This window comes from Hemiscyllium ocellatum, chromosome 17 (assembly GCF_020745735.1).
Source record: "Hemiscyllium ocellatum isolate sHemOce1 chromosome 17, sHemOce1.pat.X.cur, whole genome shotgun sequence".
Classification (NCBI taxonomy): Eukaryota; Metazoa; Chordata; class Chondrichthyes; order Orectolobiformes; family Hemiscylliidae; genus Hemiscyllium; species Hemiscyllium ocellatum.
In genome coordinates this window covers 67,723,057-67,744,958 of record NC_083417.1, presented here as the reverse complement: position 1 = coordinate 67,744,958, position 21,902 = coordinate 67,723,057, and the positions used below count along the sequence as shown (strand labels likewise).

Genomic DNA, 21,902 nt, shown 5'->3' with positions numbered 1-21,902 from the left:
GTAGGGAAAAATGAGCACAACTGCTCTTAGGAAATAATGTGGGGAAAACCAAAGAAAATTTAAAAAAAACAGGCATGTCAAGAGCTGGCTCTGAGGGAGCTGGATCAGTGTCATATACTATGGCTGTATAAATAAAGGGTGATGGGATACAAGCCTTTGGAATTATTTCACACTTGAAAGTAGTTATTTGCAATAAACTAACTTTTATTTTAATTAAGACTAATGGTTTGCTGCTGTCTGTTTCTGAAATAGAATCATAAAATCCCTACAGTGCGGACACAGGCCATTCGGCCCAACAAGTCCACACTGGCCCTCCGAAGAGTAACCCACTCAGACCCATTCCCGTACCCTATTACCCCTGAGTAATGCACCTAACCTACACATCCATGAACACTGTAGGCATTTTAGCATGGCCAATTCACCTGAGCTGCACACCTTTGGATTGAATCATTTGCAGGTTAAGACAGGGTAACCCTGCAAACACACAAATTGGTAGCTAACAGCACACTGAGGAAATGCCTTTACATGGCTGTGACAGCTGATGGTGCATGCATGATTCGAGAAGTGGGATTTGGAGTAGAAGCCACCTTCCATCCCACCCCACCTACTCTCACACCCAATGCAATCGCAGTTAATCTGATTGTGTATTCAACTCCAGTTTCCTGATTGTCCTCCACACTCCCTTGCTGAGTTTGAATCTGTCTCATGCAGCCTTTAATACATTCAGTGACCCAGCCTCCACTCACTGAGGAGGGGAATTGTACAGAATAATGGCCCTTCAAATAATATTTTCCCTATCTCACCCTTAAATGGGAGACCTTTATTTTTGAAATGTCCCTATGCTCTTGAGTCCCTCACAAGGGGCAAAATTTTCTCAGCATCAAGTAATGTGACACTCTGGGGTAATATTGGAGAGAGGCCAAATGTATTGATGCATTGTTCATATTTGAAACTTACACAGGGCAGGAGGTCAAAGGACAGCACTGACCAACAGCAGAAAGGTAGTATTTTCATCTTCATCATCATTTACTTCCTCCTAGTCTGTGCTAGTTTCAAGCCAGAGCTATGATAATTGACCTCCCAAGTTGGGGGCGGTACAGTGGCTCAGTGGTTAGCACTGCTGCCTCACAGAGTCAGGGACCTGCGTTCGTTCCCAGCCTTGGGCGGCCATCTGTGTGGAGTTTGCATGTTCTCCCCGTGTCTGCGTGGGTTTCCTCCGGGTGTCCCAGTTTCCTCCCATAATCTAAAGGTGTGTAGTTTAAATGAATTGGTCATGCTAAGTTGCTCATAGTGTTCAGGGATGTGTAGGTTAGGCGTATTAGTCAGGGGTAAATGTAGAGCAATGGGTTTGAAAGAAGGGCTACTCTTTGGAGGGTTGGTGTGGACTTGTTGGGCTGAAGGGCCTGTTTCCACACTGTAGGGATTCTATGATTCCTGTCAGGTCATTCTTGCTCTTGATCGCTGCTGGAGAGCCCTTGTTGGAATTGGCTGTAGGTGGCTGGTGGGGTGACACCGAGCCAGGGACAGTTCTGAAAGCCCGCTGTCACCAAGTTTGGAAGATTGGCACCAGTGAGATCCTACCCCAAAAGTTCTTTAGTGCCTGAAAAGGGGAAATTTTGGTCAGAAATAGGTAACAAAAATATTTAACTCCCTTCATCTTTCAGTGTATAAAACTAGAGTCAGAGTTTCAGTGTCAAACATCTTTATTGATATTAATACAGAACTGGTACTGTATGAAATTAATTTACGTACAAAACCTCAGGAAAGAAAGGTCAACACCCAAAGGGATCAGCATTAGCCACACGAAGACAACAAAGCAAGTGCCTCCCAAAGTTGTCATTTACATAAACACAATACAGTTGTACTCAAAAGGTCACAATTCAAAGTCTTAGAACAAATGAAACAAGTCATGGCCTTGACCCCAATCATTATGATCTTGTAGAAATCCTTCCTTAATTGCACTGCTCCAGTCCAATTGAAGTGTGAACCCTTTCTAAGCTGGTTCTTTTTGAGTGGGTAACCTGGGTTGATCAGTATGGAGTTCTGTGTGAGAGTTGTGTTTAGATACACAACATTGAGGGGGGGAAGCGGACAATCATAATTATAATTTATTCAAAGTTTCCTTCATCAGTGTTGGTTGTCAGGCTGTTTCCACATTATATATTTCATGAATAGTCCAATACAAATGGACAAACCAGTTATTTTGAACAGAACGCAAACTAGACAGAAGCTCTCTGGTGGGACAAGGGGACTGCTGAAAGATCAGAACAATGGTAACATCAGAAAAGACCTATCCTCATAAGATACCTTTATGTCACAAGGTTTGCCTCCACAGCTTTCACACTAATTAGCCTTGAGTCTTACCTGTGTCTAAAATTTGAACTAGGCAGGCTGAAGGTTGCTCCCTCATGGGGGAGGGTACCATTTGCAACAATACTAAGAAGGAATACTTTCAAAAGTGTTCAACCGATGTTGCAGTTCTACCCCAAACAGCCTGTCTAATATAAATGTATCGGGCAAGGTTATACTGCTCCTACCAGTGGCTGGGCTGCCATTTTCAGGTAGGAGGCTACAGAGACCAATGTTGGACTCTAGAGTCACCTCATGGTCTTACTTTGCTGACCAGGTTTCAACCGATCCAACTGAAGGTTGCAGTGCACACTGCTTAAAGCCAAATGGTGTTAGAAGCTTACAGATGAGAGAACGGACGTTGATAGTTGCACTTCTCTCCCCCCGCCCCTTCTCCCCCTCCCACCCCACCCACCCTCAGCTCCATCAGGAAAGGTCAAATGAGAAAGTTGGGAAAGAGTTTCTAATCTTTATAATATTTTATTAATTTCACATGAAATCCAACTCTACCCTCGTAGGAGTACATTTAATTACTACAAGTAACACACCCTTAAACATGCAAAAGACTATGGCGCCTATTGTGTACAGAATGGGAACCAACCCTACTGCTTTGGCTTGAATCACAAATGGAAGCTCTTGTTTCTAATGTCCTTTGTTGTGCTTTGATAAGCCTCCAAACAAGAGATTAGCAACAAGGAGACCACACACTCTTGCAAAGCGGACTGATATTAGTTCGGAGGTAGAAGCCAGAAAGGATGGATATAAAGTTTGTTCTGTGGTTGTCAGGATGTGCCAAGTTGACCAGGGCTCCATCTTTTCACCGGATTTATTAATGACGTCGATGAAACAATATCCAGTTTGTAGATTGCACTAAGTTAGGAGGCACTTTGATGAGTAGGAAATTACAAAAGGATTAAGACAGATCAAATGAGTTGGCAAAACAATAACAGGCAGTATTCAATGTGTTAGCTCATCTACTTTGGATGTGAGAGAGACAGGGAATATTGCCCTGATAATGTGAGACTGGGAGCTGTGGAGGAGCAAAGCGATTTCGATGTAAATGTACAAGACTTGGTGGACAGGTACAACAAATAAACAAAAAGGTGAATGGAAAGTTGTCTGTTGTCTCAAGGGAATTGAGCTACAAAGTGAAGCAAGGTAAAGCCATATTTTATATGGAGCCTTTTGTGGAGTTCAGCTGAGGTGCTGCATTTAATTTTACACACCATACCTCAGGTGTGATATACTGGCATTGGAATGGTCACAGAACTTAAATAGCAGAACTTGAAGAGCTACAAGATGCATTGCAGCAGCTCAGTAGAGCTCCTTCAGCAGCACCTTCCAAAACCCACACCTCTACCAGCCATAAATGCTGTCCTTTACCGCAACAAACATCTCTCATGAAAGAATTAATGAAAAAGCACACTGAGCATTGGTTATATTAACTTTGATTCTTTTAAACTTCAAAAGCTTTGAGGGGCTGATGCTGAAATAATACTTTAATTATTATTTCCTCAGGCAAGTAGGGAGACACCATTTTCTCTGGTGGAAAAATAATCAGAAAATGGAGGAATAGTCTTAAAATGATTAGAGCTGGGTCATTTTGGAGTAAAATGAGGAAGGATTTTTCCATGGACAAGGTAGTGGACATCTTGCACTGACTCTCTCAAAATGTCATTGATTCTTTTTCTTTGGTTAGGTGTCATTGTGGAAACTAAGGCAGCCTCAATAGGTTTGAGGTCCACATCAGACTTGATTTAATTGACTAGAGGAACAGGCTCAATGGGCTCAGAGGCAGATACCAATTCCTATGTTCAAATTCAGGACACAATGTCCCCACTTGTCCTTGTTCTACATCAATATGGCTCCCATGTCAGAGCTCATCTCCTTTTTCTTTCTGCTGTTTGTGTTTATCCTAAGACCTTTTAAATTTTTAAAAACTTTTAAAATTTACTCAGATGGGAAAGGAGAAGGCAAGTCAGGGACTTGAGGGCCATCGCAGGAGGGTAAGTCCTGGACTGGAGACCAATGTGGAGAGGTGAGTCCTGGACTGGAGACCAATGGGGAGAGGTGAGTCCTGGACTGGAGACCAATGGAGAGAGGTTAGTCATGGACTGGAGACCAATGGAGAGAGGTGTGTCCTGGACTGGAGACCAATGGAGAGAGGTGTGTCCTGGACTGGAGACCAATGGGGAGAGGTGTGTCCTGGACTGGAGACCAATGTGGAAAGGTTAGTCATGGACTGGAGACCAATGTGGAGAGGTGTGTCCTGGATTGGAGACCAATGGAGAGAGGTGAGTCCTGGACTGGAGACCAATGGAGAGAGGTGTGTCCTGGACTGGAGACCAATGGGGAGAGGTGAGTCCTGGACTGGAGACCAATGGGGAGAGGTTAGTCATGGACTGGAGACCAACGGAGAGAGGTTAGTCATGGACTGGAGACCAATGGGGAGAGGTGAGTCCTGGACTGGAGACCAATGTGGAGAGGTGAGTCCTGGACTGGAGACCAATGGGGAGAGGTGAGTCCTGGACTGGAGACCAATGGAGAGAGGTGAGTCCTGGACTGGAGACCAATAGGGAGAGGTTAGTCATGGACAGGCTACCAATGGGGAGAGGTGAGTCCTGGACTGGAGACCAATGGGGAGAGGTGAGTCCTGGATTGGAGACCAATGGGGAGAGGTGAGTCCTAGACTGGAGACCAATGGGGAGAGGTGAGTCCTGGATTGGAGACCAACGTGGAGAGGTTAGTCATGGACAGAGACCACCACAGGGAGGTGAGTCCTGGACCTGAGGCCACCGCGGGAGAGTGGATCCTGGACTGGAGGCCGCAGCGGGTGGTTGAGTCCCAGACTGGAAGCCGCCGAGGGGTGGTTATGCCTTGAGTTTTGAAGCCCAATGTTGCTATAGACTGGGCCCTGTGTGGTCTGGAGGCTATGTTTCCACACGGACAGTAAATTGAGTACATTTTCTGTTTTTCCTTTTCATTCTTATGCTGGTCCTTATATATATTATTTTTTCGATTTTACATCAAATACTTAAGTGTCTGTATCTTGGTTTCATATTATCTAAGATGGCGCCATAAGTGGCGCCAGTGCAAACTTTTCATTACACACATTCGAGTGCATGTGACAATAAAGCTAATCCAATTCAAATCAATGGGGCTGTAACCATGTGCCCTGACATGAGATGAATGGCTGGGCTGGTGTTGGCTGGGATGAGTTGTGTGTGTAACCATAGAAGTGAATAGATTAGATGAAAGAATAGCCTTAATGTGTTGCATCTCAGTTATCTTTATTACAGAGGGTGATGGTCGGGCAGTGGTAATACCACTAGACTGATGCTGCTGAAGCTCAGGCAGTGAATAGAATTGAAATTCAATGACTCAAATCTGGACTCCGCCATGGAGACAGGGAAGTTAGCACTGATCGTTGTAAAAGTTCATTGCCGTCCTCTCTCAGAAGAGAATCTGCCAGCCTTATTGTTGTCCTGCTACCTGCTTCAGATCAAAGGCAATGTTATTGAATTTTAAATACACTTTGCTATAAGTTGAAGGGCAATTAGGGCTGAGCATCAAATGCTGACCTTGCTATCAACCACGACATCCCATGAATGAACTTCTTTAGAAGTTTAATTTTTACACTTTAAGTCATCATTGTCAGATGACTAATGTTATTCCAACAACTCTTCTTCAACACTGCTATTAAGCTAGAAATTACAGCAAGAAATAATGTGACTATTAGAAATGTAAGTGGGTTGACTGAAACTTTCAAGATGGAAGTCACTTTACCAGAAACAGCAAGGACAGAGAACCAAGAAGGAAAGATTGTGTGTGAACAGAAACATTCAGACTGCATCATCCAGCACTTGTACAAGAGTGCATGGTATCTCTCGGAGCCTGCTACATTGTAGAAACGAAACTAAAATCCATTATATTCAAATCCAATTGGGATGCCCCATTTTGATTGGATCTTCACAGATTTTGCCTGAGTTCAAGCCCATGCTCAAGTACCCTACGCTATCTATAGAACTGCCAAACTTCAGGAGTGCACTGCAGTCTCCAGGTGTTGGACATTAACCTCCATGGACATCGCTGTGGGAAACTAAAAAGGAAACGAAATTGAAATCAATTGTGGGTGACTTTCTCTTGTTTCGTTTTCTTTGAACGTGTGTTTCAGAATGAGCTGCGTGGTCAACAGTCAAGGATCATCCAATCACATCATGAAGATTTGTTCACCTCTCAGTTGGCTTGGAAGGTAGTGGGCATTGAGAAATGACCAATAGCTGAAGTCTGGACAGTTGGATATGAAGGTGACGTGATAAAACCTCCAATAACAAATCCCACGCGATAGTCTTGGGCCAGCGCTTCTCAAACTGTGGGTCGTGACCCTTGTTAGGGTCTCAGAAGCAATAGTTATGGTGGCAATCTCAATTCCCTGCAAGGGCTGCTGGGCTTCTCCCAGTGATGATACATCTTTCCAGCCATCATCGTTATAGGAGGAAAATGCAGCCAGGCATTTGCATGGCCACCATCTTTTTAGGGGGCGAAGTATAGCAGGATATTTGCATGGCTGCCATCTTTCTAGGGGGTACAGTGCAACATTCAGATGGCTGCCTTCATGACAGGCACCAGAGTGCAGCAGGATGCAGTGGCATCCTGGCAAGGAAACAGGAATCAGGGGGCCTTCACTGAGGCTTCTGTCACTGGGGAATAGGGAGAGATTTACTGAAACGTGCATAAAGTAAGATTTTTAAAAAGTTAATTAAAATGGAGATTCTCTTATTTATTTATTTTTCTTACTTATGAGTGTAGATCTGCAACACACATAGTTTAATAACTGTATTCTTTATATATATGCTGCTGGTTTGTTTTTTTGTTGGGATCTGGGAAACATGCTAAGTTTGAAGTACATGGGGTTGCAATGTTTGGGAAATTCTGCTTTGGGCTTCTTTGAGTGAAGTTGTCATTTTAAGAATGAGCAGTTTGAGATTTACAGTGTGAGATCTGGTTAAAAGTCCACCACTCCAATTCAGACTGCCCCTTTGATATTAGCAGGTACAGATAGCATTCAACGCGACACCAGTCTGGACTGTACTGTGACTTTTCTTTTTAAAATAGCATTTTCCAAGCACATTTGCAAGAATAGCTGAACCCTCTTTGGCTGGCAAACATTTACCCACTCTCCAGGTCACAAATGAAGCAGTCCTTTGCAGAGAGTAGGTCCAAACTTTCTCACAACAAAGGCATGGCCTGAAAACCTGGCAGCCAACACCGTGCAAGTGAGGAGGGTGCGGAAGGGGAAGAGGACAGGCCGGGGGATGAGTCACAAGTGAAAAACAAGCACTTCAAAAACTATAAATAGTGAACAAAAAAGAAACCAAACACTGAACAGTATAATACACTCAAATATACATAAAACATGTACTCTGATTTCTGCACCTCCTCCTCCTCCATGGTGGCGCCTCACTGGTGATTAGATGAGACAGCAACCTTATTCACAGAAGTTACAATTTGAAGATGTGGGTCAATTTGTTCATTTAAAATAAAAAGAAATTAAACTGGACTTTTTGGCAAGCACCTCATTAGCTAGTGCTCCGTGGTACGCTGGTAAAATCCAGGAAAAGAGGCAGAGTGACACAGTGTGTCAGAATTGAGTTCCGACTACCATTAAAAATTCCGCGACTAGCCACTGTCATTACTGATTAGTTCATGCTAATCACATGGAATAATCACATTTTAGGGGGTACATATGAATTCTCAACCCATCTTTGAAGCCGTGATGGTTTCAGGTTCCTGTGTTACCTTCCACCCTGGGTGATTCGCCATCTCAGTCCTTTACCCAGCCCTTTCTCTCATTCAGTTATCCTGGTCTGACACATGATTTCACCATCACTGGTGCCCTCAATGCCATCTCCATCTCCCCCTCAGTTTGACCTCCCACTTTGTGGTGTGCTGATCTCACAGTGACAGGGAACGTTCTTGACCAGTGACCCTCCAGTTGTCAACAATTGAGATTCTCACAACAGACCAATGCCAGGTGAGGATTGCAGATGGGGCAGTATAAACACGTGAGTCACATACTGCCCAGCATTACGCTGCCTTTCTGTGCTTGACTTGACACAGCACTTAAACTGCAATGGAATAGATGAAGGCCAATCAATTCATCATGACTGAGCCAGTGTAACACAACAATAGGGAACATTTGTGCAGTAAAGTGCTGTCAATGCAGTGCATGAATCTAATCTTCAGAATGGACAGGGAGCTTGTTGGAGCTTCAAGTGTAGGTAGCCCAGTGACCTTCACCCCAGCTATTCAGAACCACAAGGGCCATAGACAGAGAGAAATTGTTCTCATTCATGAAAGAGTATGGTGTTCAATTCCAATTGCCACATTCAAGTAAAGATGTGGATAGAGAGCAGAAGAGGTTTACCAGGATGCTGCCTGGATTACAGGGTATGAGTTATATAAGGAGAGGCTGAAAAAACTCGGGTTGTTTTCTCTGGAGCGGCAGGGGGAGATTCAATAGAAGTCTCTAAAATTATGAGATGCATGGATAGGGTTGACGGTAAGAATCTTTTTCCCAGAGTTGAAATGTCTAATTCTGGGCTGGGGAGGGGGCATGCATTTAAGGTGAGGGGTTGGGGGGGGAGTTCAAAGGAGATTTGAAGGGGCAAGTTTTTTTACACAGAGAGTGGCAGAAGTCTGGAACGTGCTGTCAGGGGTGGTGGCAGAGGCAGACTTGATAGGGGCTTTTAAGGGGCTTTAAGATAAGCAAATGAATATGCAAGGAATGGAGGGATATGGACCAAGGATAGGCAGAAGGAATTAGTTTAATTTGGCGTCATGTTCAGCTCAACAGCGTGGGCTGAAGGGCCCATTCCTATGGTCTATAAAAGGATGGAGAACAGGAGAACACAGATTCAATGTATTTGTCAAACGAAGCAAAGGGGATGTGAGAATAAGATTTTCACAGGAACGAGTGGCTCAGATTTGGAATGCTGATCAAGGGTGAGGTGGAGTTGAACTGAAACATTCAAAAGGGAGTTAGGCTATTCTCTGAAAAGGAAGGATTTGCTGGGAAGGCAGTAGAATGGCACAAAGATAGTTGTTGATTCAGAGATCCAGCACAGACAATAATGGGCAGACTAGCTCTCATAACAATTCTGTGACCCTTTAATCCCATTAGCTGAACAGTCGCTGCTGGACTAGACCATGGGTTTTGTGTTCAAAAAGGATTTTTATTTCTGTTATATGATAGAATATAACTTGCTCAGTGGTTAGCACTGCTGCCTCACAGCGCCAGGGACCCGAGTTCGGTTTCAGCCTCGGGTGACCGTCTGTGTGGAGTTTGCACATTCTCCCCGTGTCAGCGTGGGTTTCCTCCGGGTGCTCTGGTTTCCTCCCACAGTGCAAAGATGTGCAGGTTAGGTGAATTGGCCATGCTAAATTGTCCCATAGTGACCAGGAATGTGTAGGTTAGGTGCATCAATCAGGAGTACATGTAGAGTAGTAGGGTAGGGGAATGGGTCTGGGTGGGTTACTCTTCGGAGGGTCAGTGTGGACCTGTTGGGCTGAAGGGCCTGTTTCCTCACTGTAGGGATTCTATAATCATTAGCCCCCATCTGGAGTACTGCATTCAGCCTCAACAAAGACAAAGGCTCTACCACAGATTCACCAGAATGGCATTAGTGGAACAGGATACACTATATATTGGGTATAGGAAATTAAGGGGAGATCTAACTGTGATAGGTTAGATAGAAACTAGTATGTCTGATAAGCGAATCAGTCATGGTCATGGGTAGGGTTAGTGGGGGGGGGCAGCATAGAGATGACCAAATATCAAAGCTGGGCCACTTACAATTAAAGTTGAAATGATATATTTACATAAAGAATAGCCATCTGGAACGCTGTCCCGGTAAAAATAACATTGGTGGGGTTCAGGTGGGGCAGTTTCAAATCTGAGATGGATAGATTTGTGAGAGGCAATGACATTAAGGAGTCTGGAACCAAAGTGGTAAGTAGGTTTAAGATTCAGACTAGTGGGTGCAGTGAAATCATGGAATCGGCTTGAGGGGCCCATTAGTGCCCTTCTGCTGCTGCATTCCTTTATCCTCCTTTCGATGTTGGAGGCTCCTTTCCACTTGCTTTGACACTTCTTCTCTTCCAACACTGCCTGGTGATTAGCCTGAGGCCTGAGATTAGCATCCTCCACCCGTCCCCAAGCCAAGGGGCACAGACGGCTAAGCAACGTATTAACTTTACATCCCACTCTGCTAGCAGTGGTGGGTAGAGCTTCATAACCCCTAGGATCCCCTTATCAGTAGGTATGCCAGCAAAGGCACCAGGAAACAAATGCACAGCCTTCTGAGGAACTACCCGATCAAACCCGATGAACGCCGATTTGCCAGGCAAGACGTGCAGCAACACGCTGGGCAGTCGACAAGATGCCGGAAGCATCTGAACCTACACCAAAAAAAAGTGCATTTCCGTAGCTTGTTTTGGAAGCCTCTAGATATGTCAAAATGCTTCACAGCCAATTGTATACCCTTCAAAGTGCAGAAATGATGGAGAAAACAAAAAGCATCACACAAGTGGCAGACAGCAAGATCTCACAATCAGCAAACAGGTCAATGATCAGGTAATCTGTCTTAATGATGGGTATCAAGGAATAAAACTCCACCATGCCCCCACCTGCCCTTCTTTGTAGAGGTGCCGTGGGATCCTTAATGTCTACCTGAGGAGGGCAGCTGGGGTCTCGGCTCAGAGTCTCATCCGAAAAGCAGAACCGTTGGCTTTGCTGCACTCTCTCGGTATTGCACAGGCCTGGAATAAAGGCCTCAGGTCTCTGGAATAAGGAGCTCTCACCTTCTTTACCTTGGCTATCTCATGCACCAACTCTGCACACATATACAGACAGGGGGTGGGGGAGAGAGGAGGAGGTGCTCAAACAAGACACAAGACGGTTATGAAGATTTTTCTTTTCGTAAAGTGTAACATTCCCTCTTCACATCTATTTTCAGAAAACATCCCCGGTCCCCTACAAACCGAGAATGGTCGTCATTGAAAATAAAAACCCACTGGGATCCGGGGAGGGGAGGAGGGAGGGAAAATGTACAGCTATTATACAAACGGGACCGCGGGCTTCCCGAGCACAGTCAGAATCGGAGAAAGGAAGCAGTGGGGTTTTCAGGAAAAGGCAGTGCGCGCACCGGAGCCAATGGTGAGACCACTTCCATACGGTCCGGAAGATTCTGGGCTGTGCCTTGTTGAGTGGAGGTGATGGACGTTGCAGCTGCCTCTTTGCTTCTTATCTTGTCGTCTGGTTTCCCTGTTGGCTGTTACTCACTGCAAACACAAGAGGTTTTAGGTCACTGTTAGTGAATCGGAATGGTCCACGTGATGGGAGCAGTGGATGCAGGCACAGTCACAACGTTTAAAAGACATTTGTATAAGTCCATGAATAGGAAATGTTTGGACGGATATGGGTCAGGAGCAGGCAGATGGGAGTAGTTTAGTTTGGGATTATGTTTGACATGGACTGGTTAGACCGAAGGTGAAAATGTGTTGCTGGTCAAAGCACAGCAGGCCAGGCAGCATCTCAGGAATAGAGAATTCGACGTTTCGAGCATAAGCCCTGCTCGAAACGTCGAATTCTCTATTCCTGAGATGCTGCCTGGCCTGCTGTGCTTTGACCAGCAACACATTTTCAGCTGTGATCTCCAGCATCTGCAGACCTCATTTTTTACTGGTTAGACCGAAGGGTCTGTTTCCGTGCTGTATGACTCTATGACTGTGATGAAAGACAGACAGCACATCGTGCAGAACCACCGATGAAGATTCTGCAACGCCTTTTGCTATTGGTTGGGTTACTGCAATCTATTGGGAGCCCCACACTTCAGGAAGGAAGTGTTGTTCTTGGGGAGTGCAGGTTCCCCAGAATAGCACTGGGACTAGGAATAAGAGTAAATGATAGGGGGTAGGCCGATATACACAAGAATTGCAGTTGATTTATGTAAGCTGTTTAAGATGATTCAAGGAGTTGAGAGGGCAGGGGAAATTACTTAGCTTGAAGAAGAGGCATGATCTTAAAACTGGAGCTGCAAGGGGGCAATGATGCTTCCAGCTAAATAGTGCTGTGAAGAAGGCATATGGCGTACTGGCTTTTATTGATAGAGGAATTGAGTTCTGGAGTCCTGAGGTCATAGGTTTACAAGATGATTAGGGGTTTAGATAGGGTTGACAATGAGAACCTTTTTCCACATAGGGAATCAGATATTAAGAGGGGGCATAGCTTTAAATTAAGGGGTGGTAGGTATAGGACAGATGTTAGGGGTAGATTCTTTACTCAGCGAGTCGTGAGTTCATGGAATGCCCTGCCAGTAACAGTGGTGGACTCTCCCTCTTTATGGGCATTTAAACGGGCATTGGATAGGCATATGGAAGAAAGTGGGCTAGTGTAGGTTAGGTGGGCTTGGATCGGCGCAACATCGAGGGCCGAAGGGCCTGTACTGCGCTGTATTTTTCTATGTTCTATGTTCTATGTTCATAAAAAGGGAAAAGGAAATCTGAAACTCTCTTCCCCCGAAGCAGCTGCTGCGCTGAGTCAGTGGAAAATTTCAAAATTGTTAGATTTATATGGATTCCCCATGATCTAATGAAACATTCCTGATGAAGGGCTTTTGCCCAAAATGTCGATTTTTCTTGCTCCTCGGATGCTGCCTGACCTGCTGTGCTTTTCCAGCCCCACTCTAATCTTGACTCTGACCTCCAGCATCTGCAGTACCCACTTCCTCCTCATGAAATGGTGGGTCAGGCCTGAGGAGCTGAAGAGCCTGCTCCAAGGCCAAATCAGCACTGAAGATCTGGCCACCAGCAGAGCCTTTTATTTGCCAGTGAGTCATGGGTGGTGTTGGGGATGAGTGACAACAGCAAGCAGTTGTGCAGAAAAAGTAGTGGGAAACAGATGGAGTGGCAAATGCAGTAGGCTGTTCTCATGTCTCTTTAATCGTAACTGTCCTCTCTGTGAAGTGATGTTGTTTTCTCCACTCCCTTCCCCGAGTTGTTGCCAATTTTCTCCCATTTCTTTGAGCTGTGTGCCATTGCCTGGCTCTGCCAAATCTACTTGAAATGAAAATGGACACTGCTGAGGAGCTGGCAATTATAGCATTCCAGAGTCCGACCCTTCGGCCCACCACATCTATGCCATGACCAAAGTATACTAACTCTATTTCCCTGCACTTGGTCCATAGCCTCCTGTTTTAAATGATTGTCCAGATACTTCTTAAATGTAGTATCTGCCTCTACCATCCTCTCAGGTTGTACATCCCTTATTTCTGCCGCCCTCTGTTTGATTAGACAGGCAGGAGGCTGGAAGAACACAACAAGCTAGGCAGCATCAGGAGGGGAAGTCGACGTTTTAGGTGTAACCCTTCTTCAGGACTCGGGGTGGGTTTGGTGGGGAGCTGCAGATAAAGGGGGTGGTAGGGCCAGGGTGGTGAAGTGGGGATAGGGGAAGAGAGGTAGAAGGTATGACCTGGTTGTTCAATGGGAGGAATGGACCTGGTTAGTGGCAGGGAGCATCCTGCTTCACCAATCCCTTTATCTGCAGCTCCCCCACACCCACCCCTAGTCCTGAAGAAGGGTTACACCTGAAACGTCGACTTCTCCCCCTCCTGATGCTGCCTGGCTTACTGTTTTCTCCCAGCCTCCTGTTTGTCCACCTCGGATTCCAGCATCTGAAGTATTTTTGTCTCTAACCTTCTGCTTGAAAACATCTTTCCTCAGGTTCCCTCTAAACTATTTAATCCTCACCCTAAACCGATGCCCTCTGGTCCTTGACAGGTCTGCCTTAAGGAAAAGATTCTCACAATCTGCCCTACCTCTGCCTGTCATGATTTAGTGTACCTCGATCAGATCATAGAACCCCTACAGTGTGGATACAGGCCATTTGGCCCAACAAGTCCATACCGGCCCTCCAAAGAGTATCCCACCCAGACCCATTTCCCTACCCTATTACTTTAAGTTTTCTCGAACCTACATCGCCCTGAATACTACGGGCAATTTAGAATGGCCAATTCACCTAACCTGCACATCTTTGGACTATGGGAGGAAACCGGAGCACCCGGAGGAAACCCACGTAGACACGGGGAGAATGTGCAAACTCTCGAAAATGGGTTTTTTTCTAAACCTTGAGGAGAAGCTGAAACAAAACTGGCCAAAAATTGCAGTCTGCAACCTATCTTTTCACTTCACATTTCAAATACACCCCGACATGCTGATAAAACAGCACACTATGTTCTTCTGGCTCAGCATACCAATGGTGACGTGGTTTTTAGACAATATTTTAAAGTCATCCTCCCTTACTGCTCTTGATCAGATTCAGCACAAGCTCCACGTTTCCCATTCCACTCCGGCAGCTGCTTTGGTGTCCTCTCCATTCACTTTGACAGGATCTCACCGACAGCAGGAAGAGGGGGCTGAGATCCCCCCCCCATAATCTCCTCTGCTTCAGGGAGACAAACCCTACCTATCAGAATCTCCTCATAACTGAGACCTTTCATCCCAGGCAACATCCTGGGGTATTGTCCCACTTCCAATAGATTGGTGACTAGAACTGCATCCCTAACCGACTTTTTATAAAGTTGTAACAAGATGTTTTTACTCCTGTATTCTACACCCTGGCTCATGAGGGTAAGCATCTCTTTTGCCTCCTTCACCACCCTGCACTGACACCTCCAGGGATCTATCAACCTATAAATCAGGGTCCCTTTGTTCTCCTTACGGACCCACCATTTATTGTGTAAATCCTTTCCTTAATAGACTTACCTAAATGCACCACCTCACAGTTACCAGGATTGAATGCCATCTGCTTTTGCTCTGCCCAATATCATTCAATGTCATTCTGTAGCCTGAAACCACAGCCTTCCATATCAACAACTCATATTTCAGTATTCCCTGGGCTCGGGATGGTGTCAGCTTGCTGGAGAATTGCAAACATTCTGCCCTGTTCATAAAAAGTCTATCAAGTTTGACCCAGCGATTATTGATCAATCAGTTTAACTTCAGTGGTGAGGAAATTTCTGCAAACAATTACTCTGGATAGAATTATTAGTCAGATGGAAAATGTTGTATTGATTTGGTAGAATCAGCATGGATTAGTTAAGGGAAAATTGTGCCCAATTAACTTGCTGGAGGTTAAGGGGTATCAGGGCGGGATAAGTAGAGGAAGGCTATTGACGTGTTGTGTGTGGATTTTGAAAAAGCATTCGAAATAGTTCAGCACACCCACCTTGTCAGGAAAATTATAACTCATGGAATGAAAACTTCACTAACGACATAGATTGCTAAGAGAGAAGGAACACAGACGGATGTTTTTCGGTTGATATTGGATCCATCGCTTTTCCTGATGAGAATAAATGATCTTGGTGTGAAAGGTACAGCTTCAAAGTTTACAAATGAAACAAAGCCTGGGAGAGTTGCAAACTGTGAGAGGGGACAGTGTAAAACTTCAACAGGACATGGAATGTTCATGATGTGGGCTGATAGGTGGAAGATGAAGTTCAATGCAAAGAAATGTGAGGTGATACACCTGGATATGCTAACCATGGAGACGCATAAAGTCAAAGAGTATTATTCTGAACGGTGTACAGGAGCAGATAGACTTGGATGTAACTGTGTGTAAGTCAGAAGGTAGAGAGAGGGCTTTTGATAAAAGTAAAGTGTATTCCAGGCTTCATAAGTCAGGGCTAGAGTACAAGAGCAAGGAGATTACAATGAATGTATATAAGATACCCATTAGATTCTATCTGGAGTATTGTATACAGTTACGGGGACCATATTAAAGGATACATTGGAGAGATTGTGTGGAAGAAGTTTACAAGAATGATTCCAGGCATGATACGGTTCAGCGATGAGGGGAGATTGGAGACGTTGGGACTGGTTTCCTCAAAGAGGAGAAGGCGAAGAAGAGATTTGCAGGAACTTTTCGAAACCATGAGGGTCTACACAGAGTGGCTAGCGCAAAATGGCTCCTGCTCATAAACAGACTGAGTACGTACCCGAGGGAACAGTTTTACAGTGTTTTGTAAAAGAAACCACGCCCACTTCACCTGACGAAGGAGCAGTGCTCCGAGGTCTTGAGATTTCAAATAAATCTGTTGGACTATAACCAGGTGTCGTGTGACTTCCGACTTTGTGAAAAGAGCAAAAGCAAGGTGAGGATTTTGTTTCACTCAGCGAGTTGCTAAGGTCTGGAATGCATTGGCTGGAAGTGTTGGTGAGGTAGGTTCAATCCAAGAGTTCAAAAAGGTATTGGGTAATTATTTAAGTACACACAATACCTGGGGTCATGGGGGAAAAGGCAAGAGTTTGACACTAAAGTTAAACATATTCAGAGAGGCAGTACAGACACCAAGAACCAAATAGCCTTCGTCTGCATTGTAATGACTCTGTGACTTTTCGAGGAGTTATCTCACCACTCACCGAAATTTAACAACAGGTCATGCACAAAATCCTTAAAATCCCTCCCTTACAGCACTGTGAGTCTGTCTACAGTCCATGGAGAGGTTCAAGATGGCAACACAACCTTCTCGAGGCTAACAGTCTCATGGAAGAGGTTAATATCATTGAATGGCAATTTTTGTATGGAATGAGATAGATATAGAATCCCAACAGTGTGGAAACAGGCCCTTCGGCCCAACAAGTTCACACCGACCCTCTGAAAAGGAACCCACACAGATCTATTCCCCTATTGCTCTCCATTTTACCTCTGACTATTACACCTAACCTACACATTCCTGAATACCATGGGCAAATTTAGCATGGCCAATTCACCGAACCTATACATCCCTGAATACAGTGGGCAATTTAGCATGGCCAATTCACCTGACCTGCACATCTTTGGACTGTGGGAGGAAACCGGAGCACCTGGAGGAAATCCACGCAGACAGTCATCCAAGGCTGGAATTGAACCTGGGTACCTGGCGCTCTGAGACAACAGTGCTAACCACTGAGCCACTGTGCTGTACAGCACAGCACAGACCAATAGACAATAGACAATAGGTGCAGGAGTAGGCCATTCAGCCCTTCGAGCCAGCACCACCATTCATTATGATTATGGCTGATCATCCATAATCAGTATCCTGTTCCTGCCTTATCCCCATAACCCTTGATTCCACTATCCTAAAGAGCTCTATCCAACTCTTTCTTGAAAGTATCCAGAAACTGGGCTTCCACAGCCTTCTGGGGCAGAGCATTCCATCCACCCACCACTCACTGGGTGAAGAAGTTTCTCCTCAACTCTGTTCTAAATGGCCTACCCCTTACTTTTAAACTGTGTCCTCTGGTTCGGGACTCACCCATCAGCAGAAACATGCTTCCTGCCTCCAGACTGTCCAATCCTTTAATAATCTTCTACGTTTCAATCAGATCCCCTCTCAATCTTCTAAACTCAAGGGTATACAAGCCCAGTTGCTCCAATCTTTCAGTGTAAGGTAGTCCCGCCATTCCAGGAATTGACCTCGTGAACCTACGCTGCACTCCCTCAATAGCCAGAATGTCTTTCCTCAAATTTGGAGACCAAAACTGCGCACAATATTCCAGGTGTGGTCTCACCAGGGCCCTGTATAGGTGCAGAAGAACCTCTTTGCTTCTATACTCAATCCCTCTTGTTATGAAGGCCAGCATGTTATTAGCCTTCTTCACTGCCTGCTGTACCTGCATGCTTACCTTCATTGACTGATGTACAAGAACACCTAGATCTCGTTGTACTGCCCCTTTACCTAATTTGACTCCATTTAGGTAGTAATCTGCCTTCCTGCTCTTGCCACCAAAGTGGATAACCACACATTTATCCACATTAAACTGCATCTGCCATGCATCCGTCCACTCACCTCGTGTGTCCAGGTCACCCTGTATTTTCCTAACATCCTCCTCACATTTTTGTCATCAGCAAATTTGCTAATATTACTTTTAATACCTTCATCTATATCTTTCATGTACATTGTAAAAAGCTGCAGTCCCAGCACTGATCCCTGCGGTACCCCACTGGTCACCGCCTGCCATTCCGAAATGGAGCCATTTATCACAACTCTTTGTTTCCTGTCAGCCACCAATTTTCAATCCAAGTTAGTACTTTGCCCCAATACCATGTGCCCTAATTTTGCTCACTCACCTCCTATGTGGGACTTTATCAAAGGCTTTCTGAAAGTCCAGGTATTCTACATCTACTGGACCTCCCTCATCCATCTTCAGAGTTACATCCTCAAAAAAATTCTAGAAGATTAGTCAAGCATGATTTTCCCTTCATAAATCCATGCTGACTCTGTTCTATCCTGTTACTGCTATCCAGATGTGTCGTAATTTTGCCTTTTATAATTGACTCTAGCATTTTTCCCACTAGTGAGGTCACACTAACTGGTCTATAATTCCCTGTTTTCTCTCTCCCTCCTTTCTTAAAAAGTGGTACAACATTAGCCACCCTCCAATCCTCAGGAACTGATCCTGAATCTATAGAACATTGGAAAATAATCACCAACGCATCCACGATTTCTCGAGCCACCTCCTTCAGTACCCTGGGATGTAGACCATCAGGCCCCGGGGACTTATCAACCTTCAGACCTAACAGTCTCTCCAACACCAATTCCTGGCAAATATAAATTCCCTTCAGTTCAGGTCCTTCAGCCACTGTTACCTCAGGGAGATTGCTTGTGTCTTCCTCAGTGAAGACAGAGCAGAAACACACTGCGTGGTTTGACTGATCTATACAGTTGTTAACACTCCAATAATTCATCTCTCACTCCATTTCATCTAACCCCAATTAATAAATCTTTCTAGGTCTTGATAAGTTAATACTTGCTCTCTCTCACTCTCTCTCTCTCCATAAATGCTGCTAGAACTGCTAATCTTCTCCAGAATTCCCTACATTTGCTCCAGCATCCGCAGTATTTTGCTTTTATTTCAGTGACCTTTCTATATCCTTTTCCTTCATGGACACCATAAGCTTCCCTTAAATGCATCACTGTTACTCACCTCAACCAGTCCATAATCGAGTCGGCAAGTTACACCTTCTAACACACTAGGAAAAGAGATTTCAACTCACTTCATTATTGGATCTGCCAGGAATTATATTTATAATTCATGGTTTTGGACACATCCCATAAGTAAAAGCATCTTTTCTCAACATTTCTTATCAACTCCAGGCATAATCTGAAACACTTTGATGAGGTCACCTTACTCAGCTTCCTAATTGGAGAGGAAACAGCCTTAAACTGTTCAATTTATCCTTATTTTTAACAAGTGCCATCACAGCAAGAAGGACTTACTGGGGGAAGGCTAACTTCAAAAGGGTAAGGACAGATCTGGCCTTGTCAAAGGTTAACTGGAAAACTTGTAACTGGACAATGGGATGCCCTTAATGAGGAGATAGTTTAAATACAGTCAAGATATATTCCCAAGAAGAGAAAACATGGAGCAACAAATTGAGAACTCCCTGGAAAGCAAAGGAGATTGAGATCAAGATAAAGCATTAAGTGTGTTTATGACAGATACCAGGTAACACAATTGAAAACCTCGTCAAATATAGAAAGTTGATGTGGGGAACTTAGAAGGCAAATAAGGGAGCAAAGAGAGAGTGTGAGAAGAGACGAGCAGTTAACAAAGAAAATGCATATTATTAGACTGTTGTTCACAAAAGGCACAAAGATTAGTAAGTTTTCGCTAGGCAGTTTGAACTTGATGTTCACTATCTTAGAAGTGATCATTCAGGACCAAATTAACAATCAGCCAGGCAAGTACAGGTTAACTGAGAAAAGTCAGCACAAATTTGTTGAGGGAGAATCTATTATGTAAAGAGTATTTTGTGACTAAGAGTACTTCTTGATGCTCACCATAGCTGGGTGGGCCAGGTACGACCTGATAGCCAGTGCCAGTTGAGGCAGACCCCAACCTGTGTCAAAGGGGGATTGAAAAATGGTCAAGAAAAATAAGGTAGCAGCCTGTTGCAAAGCCAAATACCCTTTCCAAGAGTCTTTCCTCACTGGATCATCACAGAGTGTGCTTTATCTTGTGGATTCTATTTCGACAATCACATCCTTGCCTCCATTACATTAAAGGAAACTGACACTTACTTAGATGTTGATTTGAAATCTATTTACGCAAACCTTTACTGCACATCCACTGGGATCCAGGCAGACATACAAAACAATTACACAGTGGACAGCAGGAAGCCTTCAGTTGGTTTGTATCATGAACATCAAGAAGTATTATTAAACATAAAACACTCTTTACGTTATAATGCTACTTGCATTGACAGCTGGAGAGGACAGTGACAGTTCATGAAGTCAGCTCCCCATCATCATCAAGAGCAAAGAGAGATGGACACTAAATACTGGGCTGCTCAGCAACACCCACATCCCATGAAAGAATTAACAAAAAAGGAAGTCCCACTGGAGATATTTAAACTCAGCATTAACGGCACTCAGAAAGTGGCATTTCCGAAATTCGAACAAGATCCAGCCTCAAATAATTCGCTCTTTTTGATGCCTAAACCTGGTGGTGAGGCCGCGGCTCTCCCTGTTTAATTGTTGTCGGGTAGACCAAATGCAGCCAAAATTACATTTGCTAACGGACTGTCGAGATGGAAAAGCTGCACTGAGAAACCGCAAGCAGCAACAATCGGAACAGGTAAATGAAACAAAGCACTGCGGGGCTCTGAAACCAAAACACAAATTGCTGGAGAAACTTAGCAGGTCTGGCAGCATCTGCAGAAAGAGAAAAAACAGATTGATGTTTCAGGTCCAGTGACCCTTCCTCAGTACAGAGTTGTTTTCAAGACTGGATGTATGTCCAGTTTGATACATGGACAGGAGATTTACTGGAGGTGGGGGGGTATTTTTCACTGCACACAGGTGAAGGTACACTGCAGGTTTATTTCTGAAGAGCATGTTTCAGGTGATCACCTGTGGCACCAGGTTGTGTGGGCATGCGATGTTGGCCAATGCCAACATGTGGATTGCTGCCATGTCCTCTTGTTCTGACTGGGTCTATGTGGCTTACTTGTCTCTAAAATGGTAGAATCTTCGAGGAGAAAGTGAGGACTGCAGACGCTGGAGGTCAGAGCTGAAAACGTGTTGCTGGAAAAGCGCAGCAGGTCAGGCAGCATCCAAGGAGCAGGAGAGTCGACGTTTTGGCATAAGCCTGATTCCTGAAGAAGGGCTCATGCCGAAACGTCGACTCTCCTGTTCCTTGGATGCTGCCTGACCTGCTGCGCTTTTCCAGCAACACATTTTCAGCTCTAAAATGGTAGAGGAAACCAACTAGTGATCCAACAAGAAAGGGCTGTGGTCTTAAATAAGATGTGGCTTATATTATGACAGCAATCAAGTACAAGTTACAACTGAGCCACAGAGTCATACAGCACGGATGCAGATACTTCGGTCCAACTCATCCATGCCGACCATTATTCTAAACTAGCCTGCATTTGGTTCATGTCCCTCTAAACCTTTCCTATTCATGTACCTATCCAAATGTCTTTTAAATGTTGTAACTTTACCTGCATC

General features: G+C 44.6%; 1 protein-coding gene across 1 annotated transcript in view; it reads right to left on the bottom strand.

Moving 5' to 3' along the window:
- Positions 1-2,792: 2,792 nt before the first annotated feature.
- The window catches only part of LOC132824024 (RNA-binding Raly-like protein), a 970,546-nt gene continuing 951,436 nt past the window's right edge, over positions 2,793-21,902 (bottom strand). The window contains exon 8 of the mRNA XM_060838262.1: positions 2,793-11,691. Coding sequence (XP_060694245.1) covers positions 11,689-11,691 — 3 coding nt within the window. The 3' untranslated portion in view covers positions 2,793-11,688. The remainder of the gene's footprint in view (positions 11,692-21,902) is intronic.